Source organism: Protopterus annectens, chromosome 5.part0 (genome assembly GCF_019279795.1).
Source record: "Protopterus annectens isolate FY-2018-M chromosome 5.part0, PAN1.0, whole genome shotgun sequence".
Taxonomy (NCBI): Eukaryota; Metazoa; Chordata; order Ceratodontiformes; family Protopteridae; genus Protopterus; species Protopterus annectens.
The window spans coordinates 1276808613-1276832902 of NC_056735.1; the positions used below are offsets into that span (position 1 = coordinate 1276808613).

Consider the following 24290-nt stretch of genomic DNA (forward strand, 5'->3'; position numbering starts at 1 on the left):
CGCTAATGATTGGCAGCAGATTTTTACGTACCGAGTTGCCAGCCCTGACGTACAACCTTCAACGAAGGTACGCCCATTCACGCATGTCTCCACACAGAAGATGCTTTAGCTGAGAATCGAACGGGACAACGTCTTGATGTGAGGTGACAACGCTACCGCAGCACCACCACCGCAGTATATTAACATATTAAAATTCTTGTAGAAAAATTGAAGTTTTCCTGTCAAAATTACAGGGGGAAAAAATATATATATATTTATAGTCTTCTCTAACCTACAAGATGAGTTCATCTAAGCCTATCCATCAAGAAGCATCTCTAAAAAAAAAAAAAAAAAAAAAAAAAAAAGGAATTACACACTCTACTCACCAACATTCAGGAGTTATCACTGAAACTGGATAGGATGGATACAAACATTGATGACTTCAAAAATGATTGTACTAAACAAATGGAAATAATACGCCAAGACCTCCAGCTACAGAAAACCCAAATCTCAAGTATTGAGTATTCTCTCAGTGATATGGATACTAGGTTACATGAAGACGAAAACAACATAGAACTTTTACTAAAACAAATCTCAGCTCTACAGTCTAAAGTGGATGATCTAGAGAATAGATTCTGCAGAAACAATATTAGAATTTTTGGCTTACCAGACAATATAGAAGGCAGCAACTTACCTAAATTTCTGATAACTTGGCTGCAAGAAATCCTGGATTTGCCGGAAGCTTTGTCCTATGATATTGAGAGGACACACAGATCTTTGGCTGCTCTTAAAACAAGTAAGAATAATTCTTTTAAATCAGTTATAGTAAGATTTCTTTCATCATATGACAAGGAACTAGTTTTAAAAACAGCGTGGGCAAAAGCTCCAATTAAGATAAAAGATAATGTCATTCGCTTTGACAATGATTATTCACATTTGGTCATAGCAAAAAGAGAACTTTTTTTTTACCATTAGTAAAATAACGTAAAAAGTCACAAATAAAAACCCACTTGCTGTTCCCAGCCAGACTAGAAATATTCCTACATGATGGCACTAAAATATTTGAGGATTTGGACACAGCTCTTACATTTATAAAAGCCAAAAACATTCTTGATAAACTAGAGGAAATGGACTGTGCTAGTGCTAGCCTTAAAAGAATGGCAGAAAATCAAAATTGTAAATCTGTGGAGAAAAAGAAAAAATTAAAGACTGTTCCATATACATTTGCCTCAAACTGGACTGTAATACTTTCTCTGAAATCTGCTGAACATATGGCTATGTAAGTGCAATTTATTCATTCGTTTACAGTTGCTCAGTATGAATTCATAAATATTAATATATGACATATAGATTACCAGTTTCAAATTTATATGTAATAGTGTGAAATACTTGCATATGAATAACATTAGTACACTTACCATACATATTATAAGTATTCAATCTATTTATGGAGTTTATATATACAGGCATAAAGGTTATTAGTGGTCAGTACAAATTATACTGTTCAATAGTATTCTTGTAGAGAATACAATGACTGCTACTGGTTTTGTGCATCTTTATAGAGTTCCAGCAGTATGTTTGATTCATGTACATTTTAATATGGCTGTATGGAAAGGGAGGGGAGGGGAAGGAAAAGAAAAAGAAAAATAAGTTGTTTGCATGTTACATTTCTGTGCTTGATATACGTTTGGTATGTGACAGGCTTTGCCTCTGTTTTGAAGAGATGAGCCAATGCATTTAGATTATATTATTGTGTTCAGTGTTTGAAAAAAAAATGGAAAGAACATTTGTGTTTCTATTGAGCAGAGACTTTGATTCTTCAGAATCGTGAACATGAGGGCAAAGTTGCCGAGTTTTACACATGCATACATCCAAGACTTCACACGCTCTTATAAAGCAACTTAAAGCTGCAACATTTGCTTACCAGGTTCCCGCTCTACAATTAAAGCTTTCTCCACATCATCAAAGGCTCGTGAGGAAGCAGCACGAACACCCGTGCTGAATCAAGCTGTCGTAAACTCAAATGTGCGACTGAAGCAAAGAAAATCTTTGAACTTTGAACTGCAAGTCGCATAATGCAAATGGAATGTTTAAACCTGATGTATAACAACAAAAGGGTTTAGTGTGAACCTGAAAGTTTCATAGTAATTTAAGCACAAATAAAATTAACACTACATAACAAATGTGAACAGTGTTACCCTTATAGCTAAGCAGTATCTTTACTTAAAAAATGATGTTATAATAGTTTAAATAGAAGCTCATGAATGTCACTAAACATTACAATTCTAATTAAACTAAATACACTAAGAAGTGATATTAGAAGTTATTTGAACTCAAGTAAATAAATCCCAGAACATATTTTTAGATAAATAAATGATTTCCCTCTTTTTTTTCTTCTCTCTCCTGCTTCTCTTTCCCCTCTCTAAATCTAATATAACTACATAAGAAACCCATGATTAGTCCCATAGTTTATAATGCTATTAAAGATACAATATTGGTTTTAGAATGTGATGCATATATAACAGTACTAGTAATTAGGTAAGGATGTAATAAAAGGGAGAGGGAGGGGTGGATGGGAAGGAATAATGAAAAGATGAGTAAAAGAAAGAGAGAAAGAAAGGAATTAAACACTTTATAATATTAGATATAGTTGCTAGGGAATTATCACTTTTACAGTTTATAATACTTTAATGGTTGTTTTTTTTTTCTCTTCTCTTAGCCAAATATATAGCAAGAAATATAACTATTACAATAGTTAATTAAAATTTTATTAGATGAACATACTGTTAAATATTTGTTTCAATTGATAAGTTAATAATAGGTGATGAGAATATTTATTATCTGACTATATATGTTTCTAGAATAATTTTAGTGGTTGACAGAAGCTGATTAATTGTTGCTATCTGAATGACTGACAATTTGAGTGGTTTATCTGCTCATATTAGGAGTTATAAACTCCAGGGAGGATGTGGGTGGATTTAATGTTTTACAGTTTTGTAATCAATGTTTGTTTCTATTTTTTCAGATGTTCACAGTAATAACATACCTAAACAACATACAGTTTGATTTTCACTTGATGAAATGTTTTCTAGCAAAATGTATATACAAAATGGGGATGCTTTTTGATTTCTACATAAGTGCTTTATCATTAATGACTAGATTATACACACACAAACAATAATTAATGTTTCTTTTAAAAGGTATCTCAATCAATATTAATGGTCTTAATAATTCCTGTAAGAGAGGGAGTCTACTCAAATACATCAAATTACAGAAATCACATATTTTCTTACAAGAAACCCATTTAATAGCCGAAGACCTAGATTAAACACCAGTCAATATACTATGTTATCAAGTTCAGAACACTATAAAAAAAAAGAGGAGTCGCTGTTTTATAGAGTAAAACAATTCCTACACCCACTATATTAGAAGTTCACAAAGACGACAAAGGTATGTTTTGTTCGGTCACGATAGAAATAAATAAAAAAATATACAGCCTTATAAATTTATATTGGATTCCAGGTATAGGAACAAACACAGTAAAAGAACATCTAAATAAAGTTATTAGCCTATCCAAAGGTAACATAATAATAGCAGGAGATTTCAATTGTATCTTGAATGATGCTGATACTAACATGACCAGTAAAAGAAGAATATCAGTCTCAGCCAAATTATTAAAATATTTTATTGAATTATATCATCTGAAGGATATAAATGGCTTTGCAGAACCAGATTCACTTCATTATACTTTCTATTCACACAGACCTAAAACCAATTCTAGAATAGATAGAATTCTAATTTTTAACGAACTAACAGACTACTTACTAAAAACAAAAGTTATTTCATGCCCCCTATTGGATCATAATTCTATTACTTTTGATTTACTAAAAAGAGGAACTCAAATGTTCGAATTAAAATAATTCTGGCATATATTACTAAATTAAAATATTTCAAAAATTGTTACTAGAGATACAAGACTTTATCTCTTTAAATGATACTAAAGATATATCAGAAATTTACATCTGGGATGCTTTGAAAGCATATATGTATGAGAAAATTTGCATATGGTACAACAATAAAAAGAAACCCTGGGATCAAAAATTGCTTGATATACAAGATAAATTAGATAAACTAAATTTAAACTTAAATAAAAATAAACAAACAAAAGAAAGAGAAAAAGAGATATTCATTTTAAATAATAAATATTTGGAGATATTAAATCATAAAACTATGATTAATTTAGAGAAATTTAAATTCATAAATTTTTCTACCAACCCTAGATCTCTAAATCTCTTGGCAAATAATGCTAAAAGACTTAAGTTAAACCACATTAAATAGATATACTCCCCTAAAAAATGGTCTCTTAGCTGAATTCAAAGATTTTTTTTTTAAATAAACCAGAAATTAGATTATACAGATGAAATAAAAACATTCATAGCAAAACATATTAAAATAGATTATCAAATCAACAAGTTAAAAATATAGACAAACCTATTTTTCTCATAGACATAAAAAAAAAAAAACAAATAAAACTCATAAATAAAGCACCAGGAAATGATGGCATCACAGAAATTTATAAAATTCTCCCAAAATCAGCAATACGTTTGCTTCTTGAGGTTTTTAACATCTTACAAAATAATACCACTATACCATCATCATAATAATACACTTTCATCTCACCAATTTTAAAATCCAACAAAGATTCTACCAAATGTTCATCTTATAGGCCAATTTCTTTGATAAATATTGACTATAAAAAGTTTATGTCCATTTATGCTGATAGACTAAAGTGTTTTTTACCATCATTAGTAGAAGAAGACCAAACTGGTTTTATTATAAACAGAAGTACTTATGATAATATAAAAATAATCATCACTTTGACAGAATCTGCAAATAATTTAAATAAAAGACTTAACATTAATAAGTCTAGACATAAACTGTGCTTTCAATTCAGTTAATTTGGATTATTTATTTGTGCTTTTAAAGGAACTAAATTTCTCAAGTGTTTTTTTTATAAATCTTATAACAAATTTATATGAAGGTAGTCTAGCCTATATTAAAATTTGCACATCAATTTCAGAAAAGATTCCAATAACTAAAGGAACTAAGCAAGGTTGTCCTTTATCCCCACTCTTATTCACACGTATGGAACCTTGGGCCAATCTTATCAGAGAAGATTAAAAAAAAAAGGTTTTAAATTAAACGCCACTATTTCATCTAAGCTACAACTATTTGCAGACGATATATTAATAACATCAGGGGGAAATGCTTTCACTATAACAGCAGTTTTTAATAACATTAGGAATTTCCAAAAAAGTCAGGATTAGCTTTTAATAATAATAAAACAAATATACTACCTATCTATCCAAAAGTAGTGAAATTAGAACTAAAATATAGAAAACTTATACCACAGAATAATCAATTGATATAGCTGGGATTGGTAATTACAAATAATATTAAAGATATCATTCAACTGAATTACAATAATTGCTTACTCAAAATAGAACATCTCATGTATATAAATGGAACAAAATAACATTCTCTATGGAAGAAAGGCTTTCTATTATAAAAATGATTATTCTCCCCAAAATATTATACATTATACAATCAATATCCTTACCTCCTTCAAAGATTTTAATAAAGAAATTTAACTCAATAACTCTTAAATTCCTATGGTATCCAAAAAAAAAAACACGAATAGCTTTAACTCACCACACAATAGACTGGCCAAACGGAGGTATAAACTTTCCTGATTTGGAATCCAATATAATGTCTTCTGTAATAGATATCTCTTTTAATTGATAATAATTATTCCTCAAAATGGAAATCATATTTTACTTTTTTATCCTTGGATTCTAGCAATTCTTTGAATATCCAAAAATCATTAATAATAAATAATCCTTTCTTGTGGATCTTAAAAGATTATTTATCTATACAGTCATGTATATTACACAAATCAAATTATATTCTACTCCTCTTAAAAGGGTTTAGAAGTTATATTTTTAAATCTAACAAGTACAAAGCCTGGTTATTCCTTCTTTTTCTCATTGCTTTTACGCAGGGCCTTATGATTTCGGTAGATCATAAAAAATGTTAACATTCAAGGAGAAAAACTTAGTATAGTGGTCTCAAATGATAATAAATGATAAAATGAAATCATTCGAATATTTGAGAGATGAATTTGAAATAGATATTAATCTTTGGATATATTTACAAGAATGTAGACAATTTGTTTCAAATATATGGGATCTAATACCACTTGCCATAATACAGTCAACACCAAAACTGATAACATATTTGATTATAGCTACACAACATAAAGTTCCGAATAAAAACAAATTATCACATATTTATAAAACAGTTAGCAATGATACAAACATACACCCTGGAAAATATTGGGATTATTTTAATTCTATTAACAAATATAGTCCCAATGAGCAAGATAAACAAAACATACTGGAATCAGCTTACAAAACTACTACTTCTTTAAAATGGAGACTTTACACTTGGAAATGTATGTGTAGATCTTTTATTATTCCTTACAATTTCAGCAAGTTCAAAGAAAGTAATGAAATATGTTGGAGATATAAGAAAGTGTTGAAGGTTGATTGGTCACATACGTTTTATGATTGCATACTTTTACAAAAATATTGGGCAGATATAAATTACTTTTTACAAGGGCTGTTCTCAGATAATTTTATTTTATCTAAATCTTTAATTATGTTTAACACACCCATTCATCAAAATTTAAAAAAAAAAATTAAATACTCTTTAATTTGGTTAGTTCTGGAAGTAGCAAGGAAAATTGTAACAATTAAACGGAAATCCGATACTTCTCCCTGTTTTCAAGAATTTAAATAACTTCTTACTGAAGTCTGCAATATAGAAATTCTGACCATTAAAACAAGATTTAACAGAAATGCATCTAAACTTAATATGTGGAAAAAATTATTTGATTTGCTAGAAAAATAAGGAATGTATCTATTGGTATTACATTAGTTAATTAAATCTGTGAATGTCTCTGTAAATAGTTTGTTTATATATTATGTTAGTTAATTGTTAATATTCTATTTAAATTATGTGAATATTTATGCTTTGTTTATTAAATATCAATAAAGTTGTGTTAAAAAAAGCGCATTCCATCAGATCTATATCCACATCAGCTTTTTTCCATTGCAAGGCCTCCATGGAAGAGATATGTGCAGCCGCAGCATGGGCCACTCCCCATACCTTTATCATTCATTACAAATTGGATATGGTCTCCAGGGCAAGAGCATCTTATGGCTCTATGGTGCTCTGGAATATCCTTCCTTAGGGCCACCCAGGACCTAAAGTAGCTGTGGACTCATTCGTTAAGAATGAATGAAGATTGAAAACATCAGAAGTTATGTCCTTACCATAATGATCCATCTGTGTTGTCGATCTTTATTCATTCTTGTCATCCCACCCTACTGCCCTCTCCTAATGTCTTCTGGAGGTTTGGACACTTGTTCTGGCAGTTTTTAGGTGTCACCTTAGACATGGCTTCTGTTATCTTTCTATTCTTTGGCTGCAAACTCGATCTGAGGTAAAAGCAAGAGGGGCATTGTGGGTGGAGTCTTAGCTCGAGAGTTTTGTGGTTGGCACGAGCTGTATAACGGTTGAGCCGGTAACGAGGGGGTTGGAACAAAGTCCCATTCATCAAGAATGAATGAAGATTAACACAGCTAAAACGCTATGGTAAGGACATAACATCTTTTTTTATACCCTTGTATGCAATATTTTTGTAGATTGCAACTTCATGTTTAGTGGTATTAGAAACAGAATAACGTTGGGCTCAGTACACCTATCTAATATGATGCAGGGGTGTCACAGATTTCACTCCTAGAAAGTGCATGCTGTACCAGGCTCTTGATTTTCATACAAGAAGAACTTAACATGAGAGGGCTTTCAGAAAAAGGATGTAAGATGTGCATCCACTGGGGAGGGCTGTGTTGAGGATGACGTGTCTGTGGAGTGGCCATGCATCAGTTATTTATGGTGAGTATCTCAAATTATGGTATTCTAAAAGTTTTTCATGCGCACTTGATTTTTTTTTTATATTTGTATTCAGAAAACAATTTAGAAGTTTAAAAATGATTTAGTGTTTTGTGCTACTGTTTGTGACACTTAAAGAGTTATTTTTCTCATTTTGTCTTTTAGAATAACGTGAAAGGGTTTTATCGCTCCTTGATCAAATTTTTAGCTCACAGTAGTCTTACAGTGGTGGTGTTTTCGTTGTCTATTTTGACAAGCCTTACTTTAAATGAAGAAGTTGGTGAAAAGGTAAACCAATTTTTGTATTTTTTTACACTATTTGATAAGTGTGCCGATAACTGATGCTTATAGATTCCTTTTTTTTTTATCTGGGGACAATGCAAATATTTAGCATTTGAAATTCCCAGATCTGCTTTGCATTGATTACTGTTGCAGTAGTATTCATGACATGTAGGAAATAACTGCAGGTGATGGCTGACAGACTGATGGACCAAACTGCCTGAGATTCATGGATGTTGTGGTGAGGTCTGGTCTCGTCCCAGCACTTAGACACAAGAGTGTGACCTGGGTAAAAGGCACAATCAGTTGTTGATGTCACTTTTTTTTTCTCTCGTGCTTGTCAAGCTTAAGACCTCCCCACCTCCATTGGGGACATCATCCTGGCAGCCAGAGGGTTTACATGAGGGCTTGCTAAGATCCTAGTAATGATGCCATTTTTGTTTTCACCTCATGAGAATAGGCACAACTGTTCTCCCCATACCAGCTCCGACAAGCATCCATGCTGCTAACTGAACAAGGGTCACCTACATTGCATTTAGGACTTTATATTTCTGTATCATTTGAAGATGACTTCCCTTGGTTGTTTTTTTCACAAATACATTCTAAGTTTCAGCAAGAAAGCTCAAAGTTACCTTGTTGGTTTTCAGTCCCAGACCTCTGTTTTATAGATGTGCTCAAAAACCAAGTGCCCAGTTTTTGAAGTCATTTTATTTGATTATTGATGTTTGCTTTTTGTCAGATAACTGTTTCCACCTTTTCTGTTTTCTGGGACACGTCTAATGCAGACCAGAAAAAGTTCTTCAGATCCCAACAAATGTGGCGTCCTGAGTGTTTTGCTTGCAAGAGTGACATCATAAATTAGATTTCCAGATGTGTGAGACTTTCAGTAGAGGAAGGTGTAGAAAGTAGAGATATGTGCCTGGATAATACAGAAAAAGTAGGAAACCCTTATGCAGCTTCAGAGTAGAAATGTCTGTCTGCTAGTGAAAGTTTTTTCACCGTCCAAGAAATGCCATAAAAAGGGTAAGAGATACTGAAAATATGTGACTAAGGAAAAGAACACTGATTATCTCAATTTTCATTATATCCTCAACTATTGGGTCCGACTCTACCATTAATAAAGCTCTCAGCAACCAAATCTCTCGAGCTTCTCCCTTACCCACAGTGCACCTTCTCCAAATTCCTCAGATCTTGTTTGCAACTTATAGTAAACAGACATGGTCTGCTATCTCTCTCGAGCTGTGCAACTTAGAAAATAAAATTAAAATTTTTTTGTATTTCTCTGCATTTTTCTTATAAATCGTTAATTAGTATTCTCAACTTTAATCCCTCCTTTTTTACTTTGCTGTCTCTAATTTCCTTTTCATACTTGTTACTTTTCAGTTGCTATCATTAGTATCTCTTCTCACTTGCATCTCTGTCATAGTCCTTTGCTTACTATCGTTACCTCTCTTGCTTCTTTAAAAAAATCTTTACCCTACTTATTTTTCTGTTTATAATGCCGCTGACATCGTTGTCATCATTATTGTTCCTCGTTATACATTATGGTTAACAAACTTCTGACGTTGTTATGTTCCTCAGTATTCATTATGGCTGACAATCCTGAAGTTTCTGACACCCACATTCTTTGTGTTTATTGTTTGGGCCCCCTTCATTTACAGGAGGATTGCTCAGTATGCCATAGCTTCAATCCTTATGCTCTTACGGAGTGTAAGAGCAAGTTGATATTGAAAGGTCTCGTTCCTTCATTCTTTGGAGAAGCCATATCTGAGATGCCTAAACCAAATCATCATCTTCAAAATCTCTTTGTCTGACTCTTCAGGAAAGAGAAGTTAGAAGGACTGGGTCTTGACCCCAGATTTAAAAAAAAAAAATGACAGTGCAGTGATGAGGTGTGCCACATAGAAGGATTTCCTGACTACTGTGGCGATGTGATTATCAAAGGAGAGACTACTGTCCACCTGTGTCCCAAGGTCTCTTATCACACTTTCGGTGTTAGGTAGACTACCACCTAAGTGGTAGTTCATGGGTACTTAGTTTTTACCAAAAGGAATGACAATGCACTTTTTGGCATTGAGCTTGAGGCCATGGCTTTGACACCAGGCATCAGTCTCAGCAAGGCCCTTTTGTAGGATGTCCACATCTTTTGGAGTTTTGATTATGGCTCCTAGTTTGCAGTCATCTGCAAACTTCGTTAATAAAGACCTTCTGTGTTGGCCTGTACTTCAGAGAAGTAGATACCAAACAGGAGAGGACCCAGGACTGAACCCTGTGGTACTCCACTTGTCACTGGTCTGAAGCTGGATTTGGAGTCTGTTACTTTCACAGTGTGGGTTCTGTCAGTGAGCCAGTTGGCAACCCATCTTGTGACATAGGGATTTATACCTAGTTTAGTGAGTTTATCTATAATTCCAGAGTGGGGGATGTTGTCAAAAGCCTTGGCGAGATCTAGATAGGCTGTGTGAACCACCTTACCCTCATCTACGGCTTTGGTGACTGCTTCAAAGAAGTCTATCAGGTTTAGGAGACATGATCTGCCTTTTACAAACCCAAACTGGGTGGGGTCCTGAGTTTGGAGATTACCAATGTCATTGTTTATAAGTTCCATGATGATACATTCCATAGCCTTGCAGACCAGGCTCGTTAGGCTAATGGGGTGGTAGTTTCCGGGGTCTGTGGTGGCTCCCCCTTTGTGGAGTGGGATAAGTGTCACTGTGCGCCATTCAGTGGGCACATAGCCTGAGGTGAGGCTATGATTGAACATGGTACTTAGGTGGGGTGCCAGTTCGTTTTGTAGTTCATGTAGAAAACAGCCTGGGATGTCATCAGGTCCCATGGATGCTGTGTTCTTGGCTTTGGATAGTGTGTTTTTTACCTGTGCAGCCGTGATTACAGGAACTCTGCATTCATCTGGTATAGAGATGGGCCCTTTAAGGGATGACAGAGGGGTAAAGTTAGCACTGAACCTATCTGCCAGGATGTTGGCAATATCCGCTGGTTCTGTATATTTAGTGCCATTGTGCTAAATATACAGAACCAACGGGTATTATCCTCTAAACCATACTTAAGTTTTCACAAAGATAGTGACTTTATGTACTAATCCGTCCTTTCTGTTGAAGGTGGTGGTATCAGAATCCAATATTAATCAAGCCATTAACTAGCCAGTGTTCTTTCCTAAGGTTACCAACAAAGAAGAATATGTTTTGCTTTTACTGGTCTTACCCAGCTGGACCAACCCGGTTAACAAATGCAAATAAATAAATAAATGTTCATATACAGTTGTGCTTCTGTTTGCTTAGGAATGAGAAAATCAGAAAAGCTGACCAATTGTTCATCTCATTCTCTGAACCAACTTCGGGCAAACCTGTTTTTAAAACTACAGTATCAGAGTGGTTGAAAAATTGTGTTTCCTTCATTTACACTAAACTTAGCATTACTCTTCCACCACATTCCTTGAAAGTGCACACCACTAGATCCATGGCTGCTTCCTCAGTTTTTCGATCAAGAATGTCCATGAGTGTGCAGCAGGAATGTAGGCTACTCCCCATACCTTTGTCACTCATTACAAGTTGGATCTGATCTCCAGAGGTAGGGCACCATTTGGTTCTATGGTACTCAGGAAAATCCTTTCTTGAGTCCACCATGGAAACTGGTAGCTAGGGACTTTCTCCCAATAGTTGAGGATAGAATGAAAATTGACATCAGATAGAGAAGTTATGTACTCGCCATAATGTTCCATCTGTGTTGTTCATTTTTATTCTTCCTCAACTCCCCTCCCACCAACCCCTATCCTAAGACTTATGGAGGGACGAGTGTTTTTAGGTTCCTGTATACTTGTTTTTTTACATATGACTTTTAGGTATGGCATCTTGTTGAACCTCTCTCATTCTTTACTCTCTACTAAGTAGCAAAAAGTATCTGAGGTATGTGGGGGAAGGTGGATTGTGGTATGGGAATAGCTCGAGAGATTTGGTTGCGAGCTTTAGCAATGGCTGAGTCGGATCCAACGGTTTGGATCCGAACCTAATAGTTGGGGAAGAATAAACATGGACAACACGGACGGAACGTTATAATGAGTACATAACTTCTTTCTTTATGTGTTTAACAGGCTGGTGGGTGGCAAATCCAGTCAGGAGGCTTCCAAGCCCCTGGGTTTGGTAATTCTTTCAGTTGCTGGTCTCTCTGCAAGCCTTCTGATGGCAGACATCAGCAGCTGCTAGCATGTCCTCCAAGGTCTCTTCCCACTTTGTAGATTTGGCAGACACAGAGACCTCATTCTCCAAAACAATCGATTCCTGTTTTCATGTAGTTTGTTTTGGATGGTGCAGTGGTGCAGCAGTAGCATTGTTGCCTCACTGCAAGAGGTTCTCTGTTTGATTCTCGGCTGGGGTGCCTTCTGTGCAGAGTCTGCATGTCCTCCTTGCATTTGTGTGGGTTTTCTCCAGGTACTCTGGTTTCCTCCCACTTTAAAAAGACATGCATCTGAAACGTTTCTCCCTGGGGTCTGTGCTGAGAATTGGCTTTGTTCCAAGTCGGACTTTCCTGGTTAATAAATAAATAAATTCTTCATAGTGTCAGAATACTAGATTTTAGTCTATCCTGTAAAAAAGCTTATTTGCCGGAGTTAGGACCATATTACCACTAGTCCTAAAAATGTGGACACATCGGCAATGCTTATCTACCATATTTTGTTTTTAAACAAGAAATTATCATGTATGACTGAAGCATTCTTACATGTTGTGTAAAGCCTGTTATAAACCATCCCAACACAATTTCAGTTCCAAACATTATACATTACAAATCAGGCTGACAACTATAGTTGTAAACACATCACTTATATATCCAGTCATAGTCAGTCAAACATTACATAGTTCATTCAAATCCTACCTTCTTTTAAACCTTATTTCTCTTCTGCATGTATTTCATTTTTACAAGAGACATCTTTCTCTGTGTCACACATGATAATTTAATATTCTTACATTTGTATAAATGAAAATAAATCATAGCAGCACAGTCTCAATTGCAAACATTATACCTTACAAACTGTGCCAACACAACTGTAGCTGCATACATTATACATCACTTTTAATATATCAATCTGGTCAGCGATTATAAAGCTCATTCTGATCCTGCCTTCTTTTAAACATTGTTTCTCCTCTGCATGCAGTGGACTCAGATTTCCCATGTTTTCCTGTGTAATTTACTCTTACCTTTTCTAAAGATCCCATATGTGCCATATTTCAGTCCTTAGAGGTCTCTGGTCCTCTGACCTTTGTTTCTGCCCTTACAGAGCAAAGCCATACTTTGCAAGATTTTCAAAATAGTTATAAGAACATTTTGTAATGTGGTTACCTTATCATTTCAGACCATAATTTTTAGGTACATTTTTAATTATGCCATAGTATTTCTGTTTCCCAGGGGTGCTGATCGTTTTTGTTGATGGCTGATTTCCACCCTTATTGTTTTTATGATTCGATCTGTAGAAATGAATGCGCATACCACATTACCAAAGGGAAAAATTATATAATGTGAAAACGCAGTGAACAAACATGGATTTTCATTGCTTTATATTACTAAAGATAAAAAAGAAAACATGTTGACCAAATTATTAAAATTGTCTGCAATCTACACGTTTACAAACATATTGGTCCTTTTGCAGTTGACTAACATACAGTGCCTCAAATTAAATATTAAAGTAAACATTTAAAGGAAGAAAACAGGACAACATTGTATGTTTTACCAGGTTTAGTTGCATTTTTTTCCCTACATCCAGAAAAGTTGTGCCTTTGGTACTTCTGCTGATTATTGACATTACAGAGACATTTCCCCTACTGTAGACTTCATTGTTTCCTTTCAGCATTTTTTAAAGAATATTAAATGGTGGTGTAGCTTTACTGAACACATTTTCTCTTCAAAAACTGAAAAGAAATACTAGTAGTTTAGACTGGTTCACTTATTTACAGGCATAGTTGTAACAATCTTTTGGGAAGTGATATTGAACTATAGTCCAAACATACATGTTTATCATACTGAGCACTGCTGCAGTAGCCTTCGCTATGTGGGGTTTATCATGCCAGGGATATAACAGCTGGCAAGCTTCAAAAGCTTCAGGGAACCTTCCATGTTCTCTAGCAATTAGACAGCTCGAGCTGAGCTATCTAAAAACACAGGTTTGAGCACCAAGCCATCAGGAAGTGCGCTTCTCTGCAGCATTCAAGGATTGAAGGTCAGCTTGTCTTGTTCCTTTGCTGAGCCGATAAGTTCCTTCTAGGGAGAAACCTTCCACATTTAAAATATATTCATCTGATGTCTCTTCCTTCCATTCCTCAATGGATGGATATTCGGATCTGACCTTGGATTCCAACTTCAGCCTCCGTCAGGTAGGTACAGGATGGTCCCCCCTTTTTAAAATGTTCTCTCTCCAGTCTCCGTTCCCCTTACTACGTTGCGCTTATCTTCACCTTCTTCATTCTTATTCATCCACTTTTCAGGAAATTTTTATGGTTCTGTGTTTCTTCCTCACATTATCAGTTCATTTCCTTGCCTTTTGGTCTTTCTACAGTTCCAAGAGTCTTTTACAAATGTCTGGTTGTGGTCATAGCTTACTGCAGATTCTGTGGAATCCACTTTTTCCCTAGCTGGATGACCGTCTCATTCAAGCTCCTTCCTAGTAGCATCTTCTTCAGAATCCTGACTTTAAATACTTCTGCTCTAAGGTGTGGGGTTCACCCTCAGTCTTAAAAAGTCTGTTCTGATTCCACAGGATCAAGTTATCCTGGGATGCAGGGGTACAGAAAACCCACTACTAGAAAATCCTGCATTGCTAAATGGAAAGGTTTTTCTCAGTGGTGTCACAGGCATGAACAGTTACCCTGTTTTATTGGGTATTCCTACTGTTCTTTCTTATCTGAGTGGCCTGCTGAATTCTGGTCTGCCATATTCATCTGTTAAAGCTCATTTTGCAGCCATTTCTGCTTGTCTGCCTTAGGGTTTGAAGTCAATTTTAAGTCATCCTTCATGTTAGACCCCATAGAAAACCCATTCCACCTTTTGAACCTTAATTTTCTTCTGTAAAAGTTGATTCAGCCTCCTTTTGAACTTACAGCTTTTTTTACTTTGCAGACTTTTTTTTGTGCTCTTACTTCTGCCAAGAAATTCTCTGAACTCCAGACCCTTATGGCAATTCATCCTTTTTTGGTTTTCCAGAGGTAGTTTCTCTTTGCACCAATCCATCTTTTATGTCCAGTGTGGTCAATGATTTGTCCTTAAAATTAGACCATTCAACTTCCTTCCTTTGCTTTACCTCAATATTTTAATGAGAGAATTCTGCATACTTTAGATTTGCGTTGACAGCTCAGATATCTGGATAAGATTTAAGATGTTCGGAAGTCTAAACAATTTTGTTACTTTTCATGCCAAGAAATTTGGCTGTTCAAAGCAAACCATCTCTTCTTGAATTTCGAAGGCCATTTCTTTTTGTTATTCTCTTCATAGTAATCAGCTTTCTTTTTCGGTTTGTGCTCATTCTTCCAGGGTGGTAGCCTCTTTTGGTGCATTTTTCAAGGGTCTGGATGCTAAATCCATTTTGCATCTTCTATGCATAGTTTTACTAAACATGGCAAGTTAAATGACATGTCTTGGGCCAGAGCTGGATTTGCCGTGGCCATCCTTCATATTTTGTTGGAGGGTTCCTCAGTTGCTTCCTCCTGCCTTACTCTGCAGTACCATTTGTACTCTCCCTTTAGTAAGGAATACTGCAGCAGTGATCAGGAAGGACATAGTATAGTTGTGTATGAATTTGCCATAACAGTAGCCGTCGTACTTTTCACTTTTGCAGTATTCCATTCCCTCTTGGGTTATGTTATCTTATCCTCTGGCTGAGGGCTTCTTCTTTCTCCTCTTTCTGGATACATATGTTCTTCTTTTCTCTTTCCCTTGGGATGCTTTGATTCTCCTGCAGCAATTGATTTCTGAGGATTAAGTGCTCATATGTCAGTTATGTACCTTCCAAACTGAGTGTAGAACATACACTTAATGTATGGTGCTGGAAGGCCTAAGGCTTTGGTATACTGGGTGAACGTATGTCTGTCGTCTATCAGTAGCAGATGTAGCAGTGTTAGTGGCACAACAGGTAACGTACTTGCCTTTGCAGAAAGCTGTGGGTTCTACTCCTAGACATTGTAAATGGATTGCTGATAATGCTGTGTTCTTTAAGGGATGATGGGGGTGCTGCACTCCTGAGTGTGTCCTCCATTAGTATTGGTCATAGGTGACTCCATTGTGAAACACACGGATGTTCCCCTCACCAGGCTGGATAAGGAGCAGGTTACGGTTAGCTGCCTGTCAGGTGCCAGGATCCGTCAAGTCACTCCACCACACGTACCAGTATGTCTCTGTCATAGTCCATGTGGGGGTGAATGGCTTGAGGCATACCTCACTGGACTAAATAAATGAGACCTGACTGAGCTTTTAAATTGTGTCATAGGCAGGTATAAGCCTAGCCTTAAGCAGTATTCTGCCTTCTCCAAGGATGATGATACAATACAAACAAAAATGATTGACTTTAACAATTGGCTTAGCTTCTGTTGTCATTCCTAGGGGATACAGTGTAGGTCAGCCTGGGAAGACATGGTCAGTTGGACAGATTGCTTTGCCAGAGATGGTTTACACCCATTTCCTCTAGGCTTTCAGGTACTGGCAAAGGCATTAGCTGTCTCTGTTGTGCCTTTTTTAGGCAGTGTCAAAACAAACACCCTCCCAGCATAACAAAATCCTGTATAGATAAACTCAAGGTACTGCTGCTTAATGATAGGAGTCTAAACAAGAAAGTGCACTCCTTAGAAGCATTCCTCACTTTGGAAGACGCTAATATCTGTGCAGTCTATGGTTCAAAGATGCAGAAAGCACCCCAGCCATGTAGGACTACAGTGCCTTCCATACGTTCAGACCACAAACAGAGTGAAAGAATCGGAGGAGGAATTTTATACATCTTCAGTAAGGAAGATTTTGAGACTGGTCAAACAGTGTGACTCTTTCGAGCTACTCCATGTCCGATTTAAGTATAGGCAAAGCCCCCTAGCACATCATAGCTAGCGATAGATTCCTCAGCATGAAACAGGAAAAGCATACTGTATACCTGGACTTACTGGAGTCACTTGCCATGCAGCCCAACATCTTACTTATAGGTGATTTTAATTATCCTACCGTTGACTGGAAAACATACAGAACCACAAACGTGCTGGCTCAGAGGTTCTTGGACTTTGTCAGTGCAAATGCTTTGGAACAGCTAGTCAGCACACCCACAAGAGGCTCAAATGTCCTGGACACAGTACTCACTAAAATGGGTGAGCATTGCACCCACCCCTATGTGATTTCTTTCCTGGTAAGATCAGACCATAAATCAGTCTCATTTGATGTAATTAGAAGACCAGGTAGCCCATCAAGCTTAAGAATGCTTAGGAATTTTTCAAAGACAAACTACTTCTAAGTGATTGTATAAGAAGTCTCAAGCCCTATCGAACACAGATAACATGGATATGCAGATGTGTACACCAATGCCCCGTATAACCACTTAAAACATTTGTATAGCATCAGCTGTATCTGACCAGATAAAACCAGGTCTTACCAAAAACACAAAAAAAAAAAAAAAAAAAAAAAAAGATCCACTCTGGTGGACCTCTAGTATAAGCAGGTTATACAATAAGAGAAAGAAAGTAATGTCCAAGAACAAGAGGGAACTTGCTCAGCAGGCTAAGACATCCCTCTCTAGTTTAAACAAATTGAAAATCTTGACAAGTCCTCCAAAACTAATTATGAAGCAAAAATAGCCTTCCTAGCTAAGGATGATCACAAGGCATTCTTTAACTACATCCAAAAGCTAAAAGGGAATAATAGCTATGTGCTAAACTGGTTGTGGATGGCACCACCCACAATCAACCGGAGGTCATAGCCAACCTGCTAGCTGTTAGATTTGGAGCAAAACTTCACCCCCTCATCCCCTGTAGTCTTCCTCTTCCCCCAAACTATACCTGACTCCATTCCTCAGCCTGCTACCTCTACAGTGGCAGTCATTTTGGGGCTCTCCACGGCCAAAAACACAGCATCAGTGGCACCAGTCAGCATCCCAGCTTGACTTTTAAACAACTTAAAACATGACATAGCACACCCATTTGGATCCCTGCTTAACCACAGCCTGTGAACTGGCTGTGTTTCAGTGGAATGGAGGACAGCAACAGTAATCCCTCTGCACAAAGGGAGACATCAGCTGACCCTGGGAATTATAGGCCCATAAGCTTGATTAGCCTCATCTGCAAGGCCATGGAAAGAATTATTATGGACTTTATTAACAAGGAAATAGGTCATCTGCACACTCTGGACCCACCCTAGTTCATATTTGTTAAAGGTAGATCATGCCTGTCAAACATGGTTGACTTCTTCAAGAAAGTCAGCAAGGCCCTGAACAAGGGAAAGACACTGCATACCACCTATCTTAACCTAGGAGGCAAGGAATATGACACAATCCCCCACTCAGGTATTATAGAGAAACTCTCCCAGTTGGGATTAACCCCCTACATTACCAGATAGGTAGCAGACTGGCTCACCAACAGGACACATGCTGTCAAAGTGAGTGACATCTTCTCTAGCAAAAGACCCTATGGCATACTACAGGGTTCTGTGCTGTGCCCCTTAATGTTCGAAATTTATTTCTCAGAAGCCCAGACAAACTTGGACAACCTGTGGCTAACCAAGTTCGGTGACGAGTGCAAATTGGGAGGAATGATCAAGTCTCTCAGTGCTGTTAATATACTACAGACAGGGTTAATACAAGCAAATGATTTTTTGCCAAAGCCACGGATTAAAGCTAAATGCAAAAAAAACCAAAAATGCAGTATTATACCCTATGGGAAAGCTGACGGCACCCCCTTCCCCCAAGTGTCGACCCACGGTATGTGATCTGGGTACTCAGATCTATAGCAACCTAAACTGCACCACAGAAGTTTAAGCAATAAACCACAGCTACAGAATAAAATAAGAAGTGTATTCTCTCTAGCGCCTCGGCAGAAAAGCCTTCCCATGACTACAAACACCATATTGTATGGTGCAGTGTAGTTTTTTTTAGCTACAGATCCTTTTACGAATTTACCTTGTATATTTTGAGATGATGTTTCAGATGGTTCTCAGTGCATTATGGAACAGTATGTCTTCCATTTGGATGATAGAGTGAATAAAAGTATAGACCAGTCTAATCGTACCTGGGAGAAAGTTTTGGAGGAGAGTGACCGAAGGATGAATAACCCGTTTTTCATTGTGGGTGACAGTCAGATTGCTTCTTTGCCTTTGGAATTAAACTTTGTGCAGTAAGTCAGAAAATTTCTTATTCAAAGAAACTAATGTACATTTTAATTTACTAAGCCTCAGCAGATATTTAGAATTGGAAGCATCACCTAAGGGGTTACGAGATTTCAAAAACCCCAGTGTACCATTTGACCCTAACTGCAATGAAGATAAAGAATTTAAATGACAGCGGATAGCAGCTGCTCAGCGCTGTTCCCTTGAATGGGTCAGGATTTTGATTGAACGTGATACTGTTAAACAACGTAAGTTAAAAGATGAGGCTCAAAAATTATGTTCCAACTTAACTGCACAATACAGTTCATCCTGTTTAAATAGTTTTCTTGCTGATATGAATGATAAACTCAAGTCATATGATAATTACTTGATAGAGAGAAAAAAAACGTAAACTTAAACGTGATCTCAGAGACTATAAGAATAAATGAGCTTTTTTTGGAAATTCAAATCTTGCTGTGGCAACAGGGGGGGGTCTCTCGAGAGCGGAAATAATAAAAGACCTGTTACTGTTACATTTGCCTCTTCCGAAGGGACTGATTATGCTATGGATTGGGACAGTGATGAGGGGGATTTTCCCCACTTACCAAATGCTCAAGATCCAGTGAGTCATGAGAATAGATTTCGGAGAAATTCTCACGGAGACGATTTTCTGACAACAACAAGAAAAGCGGAAGGAATGATTAGGGACATCATCCAGAAAAAATGTAAGGTCAATTAAAACAATTTGCAAAACAAGTAAATGACAATAATTTATTAAATAACTGTAGTGATTTAGTTGTTAATATATCCGGAGTGGAATTATCTGATACTGTCTTATCTGTGTTGAATCTTGGATTAAAGTATGTTTGTACTGTTTTACGTAGGTGATATATTGTGCAATGTGAAAATTTTAATCTGATATGAAAACTGCATCTTTGTTTTTTTAGTGGTGATAACAATCTGGATCGTGATGTTGACATCAGTGTTCTAGTTCTGATGATAGTTTTTATTCCTGCTGGTTTAATGGTGCCTTTGATGATGGTATTCATGCTAATGCATATTGTAATTTAGATACAAGTATTGTTGAAAGTAAACGTTTATTTATACTTCATTTTACAAATGTCACAGTTGAACACTTTTCTGACACTTTTGTCTTTGCCATTGAAAAATTATTGATGAATTTTAATAGAACTAAATATGGTGTTAATAATAATATTTGTACTTGGTTTTTTTTGGCCTTTATGGAGCAGAAATCTAACAAAAAAATATTCCCAGTGCGGACATAAAAATCCTCCCCCCTCGGACCCCCATGATCTGTGTGTGGTCTGTTTAGGAGTGGTACAGCTTAACGTTAACTATGATATCTGTGCTGCCTTCAAACCTAGAGCTCTGTCCAATAGGTGTAATAATCTTTTTCTCAAAGATTTCTCTCACTGGATCTAGAGTTTTCCAATTCCAAGAAATCCAAGGAAAAACTTTTAAAACAAAGGAAGTTGAAGCTGAATAAGTGACTGGAAGAAACTTCGACTCCAGTTTCAGTGCAGAAGATATTTAGACTGGAAGACGACACCCTAGTCAGAATTCTGACTTGCATCCTGACTTCAGATCCAGAACCTTTAGGAATCACAATTCAGGATTCTCCTAACAGGGTAGAGAAGGCCGTCTCCAGACCATCTTCCAACTTATCTGTTACACCATTCAGCTCTTATTTGTAGAGCCTCCAAGGTGGATTTTGTTATCTGATGCAGAAGTTCCTTAGGACCCAAACTGAAATAGGGATGTTCTTCATGTTTCACTGTTGCATTCATCACATATGGGGTTATCCCTGCCAGGGTAGCCCTCGGCTGGCCCGAATACCAGAGACTTAGTATTTCTGCGTCAGTTGCTGTCGCTTGAGGACTGCCGTCAGGTCGTCAGTAGTTTAAAGTAAGGCAGCCGACACCTTTACATTATTGCCGTAGGGCCCAAAGCAGAAGCAGTTCGCATGAGTGCCAGTTGGCCGCTACCTGCATTTTCATCTCCGAATTGAAGTTGAAGTCTTCTAAAGCTAAGTATCCCATTGGGGATCTTTTTTTCTTGCACTAACCAATGTCAGAAAAAGTTAATTGTCTTGCCTGTGGAAAGCAAATACCGCACCAAGACTTCCACTCTTACTGTGTCACTTGTTTAGGCCCAGACCACAATGTACCCCGTTGTTGCTTCTGTGCTTTGTTCAACACCAGAACTATCCGTCGTCGGGTCCTTATTGTAGCCAGATATTTTTGTTTACAGTCCTCTAATTCCGATATGGCTTTGGTAAGCTATCCGACAACAGATCTTCCAAGAAAATGTAAAGATAAAGACAGCGACAGACTGCACAGGTCCTATCAACTACACTTCCGTTGAGCTAGTTGTCAGTCCGGTACTCAGTGAGGCATTTTCGCAGCCCCTGATGCCCACTTCAGTTGATTCGCAGGCCGCTACCAAGACCCTTTCAGAGTCCGGTATGCCGCAAAACTCTTCTTCGACTAAGGATCCTGCAGTCGTCTCTACCTTGGCTGGGTCTGGAGCCGTTGAGCAGGCACCGGCTTCCGAGAAAGTCCTTCACTCTACCAAATCTCGAGACAAACTGACGTCTTCTTTCGCGACTACCGTTCCTTCAAAAACGACCGAATTTCTTAGGCCCAGGGTTTGAACCACACCCAAGAAACCGACAACCCACTCTCAGGCGCCTGCTACCTTGCCTCAGTCTCAAATGCTTAAAATCGTGGAAAACTTTATCATGCTGATCAGGGGAAGCCAAGCTACCCCCTCAAAAAGCAAAAGAGATCTGTCACCTGTAGTTTTGTCTGAACAAGAGTCAGAGGAATCTGATGCATCTGACTCTGAAGACATGTAACCCCTCTCCACTTATGAGGATTCTGATGCAGAGGACTCCATTCCTTTAGCCTCTCCCCCAGAGGATATTTCCTTTTGGGAAACCCTGCATTTGTTAAGGTTTATTTCCAATGGGAGAGTCAGCACTACCCTCAGTCTAAAAAGAGACTCGGGGAATTCCTATATCTTCCGCAACTCAGACCCTTGGCCATCCCCCCAGTCCTGGATGTTGTGGAGGATGTTTTTCTTGAATCTAGCTCGACTCCTGACGCCCTACCTCCTGCTCCCTGAAAACCAGACAGAGGTACTATAGAGTCCCCGACTCCCACAAATATCTTTTTAAAAATCCAACAGCTGACCCTGAGGTCATTTCTCAAGGGTGAAAAGGGATTAAAGCAACCTCTGCTAAGAATCCCACCCCCTCAGACAGGGGTTCCCGAGCATTGGACAGATGGGGTAAAAAAGCCTACACCTCAGCTATTCTTGCTGTCAGAGCACTAAATTGTCAGTTCCATATGCTGAAATTTCAGCAACATACCTTGGAACTCCTTAAAGAAAAAATGTCTTCCTTTCCTGCTTGGGCAAAATCTAAACAATTACAAGACTTAATGCATTCTGCAAGTCAAGTAACTAAACACACTTTGCACTGTGGTTTTGACGCCCTAGAAGCTTCTTGCAGGACAGCAGTCACTGGATCTGTCATTTGAAGACATGCATGACTCGAGGAACAACCCCTGCCAGACCATGTCAAATCTAAATTGTTGGATGCCCCCTTGCACAAAGATAACTTATTTGGCACTAAGAGTGAAGAGGTCTTAAAAAAGATGGAAGAAAAAGCAAAATCTATGCAAACAGTTAAGGATTTCTTACAGTTCCAGCCCCCTAGGTTCAACAGGCATTTTCCCTCCAAGCACTGATGTTTTCCTGCTCAGAGTAAACCGGCCCAGCCTAGGCCCTGTGGAAGCAACCCCCCACCCCAGACAGCAGCTCCAGGGAATACAGAGATATAAGCAGTGGATCACCTCCACTTTAAAACCAGGGAGTTCTACGCCACCCCCTTATGGTAAGAACTCACAATGACTCACCTCCCCCCACCCCTGCCCACCTTCACTTACCTCTAGGAAGAAATATCTTTCACTCAAGCACCTGGGCCACCATTACCAAGGACCTTTGGGTTCTGAACATTGTGTCTCAGGGATACCAATTTTCCTTCCACACCCTTCCAACCCTAAAAGGGTTCCCAGATCTACCACCAAGTCATTGGGCAGAGGCTCAAAAGTAAATTATTTCCCTGCTCTCAGAGGGCAGTAGAGCACGTTCCTGCAGAACAGATAGGCCAAGGCTTCTACTCCAGACATTTTTTGGTGCCTAGAAAAGAAGGCACCTGGCACTCCATCCTTGATCTATCCATTCTAAACACCTTCCTGGTGATCCCAAAATTCAAAATGCTCTTCCCCCCAGCAGCTGCTACCCATGCTGTCCAAGGACGCTTGGCTAGCCACCCTAGAGCTAAAAGAGACCTACCTCCACATCCCTATCAGGGAATCATGCAGGAAATATCTCCGCTTCAGGGCAGGATCTCAACATTTTCAGTTCTCTGCGCTTCTGTTTGGCTTATCTATTGCTCCCAGAGTTTTCACAAATTGTCTGGCTCCGGCCATTGCCTTTTGCAGAAATATTCAAATATACCCATACTTAGGTGACTGCCTTATTCAGGCAGACAGCCAGGAAAAGCTGCTCAAGCACCTGGCCTTTGTAAAGAGCCTACTTAACCTCTCTAGGGTACACAATCAATGAAAAGAAATCCAAACAGGTGCCCACCCAAAGGATAA

At 37.7% G+C, this 24290-nt stretch overlaps 1 protein-coding gene across 2 annotated transcripts in view; it reads left to right on the forward strand.

The window, feature by feature from the left end:
• The window catches only part of CIP2A (cellular inhibitor of PP2A), a 2713480-nt gene that overhangs the window by 486689 nt on the left and 2202501 nt on the right, over positions 1-24290 (forward strand). For both annotated transcript variants that reach the window (XM_044071100.1, XM_044071101.1), the window contains one exon: positions 8161-8283. In XM_044071100.1, coding sequence (XP_043927035.1) covers positions 8161-8283 — 123 coding nt within the window. The remainder of the gene's footprint in view (positions 1-8160; positions 8284-24290) is intronic.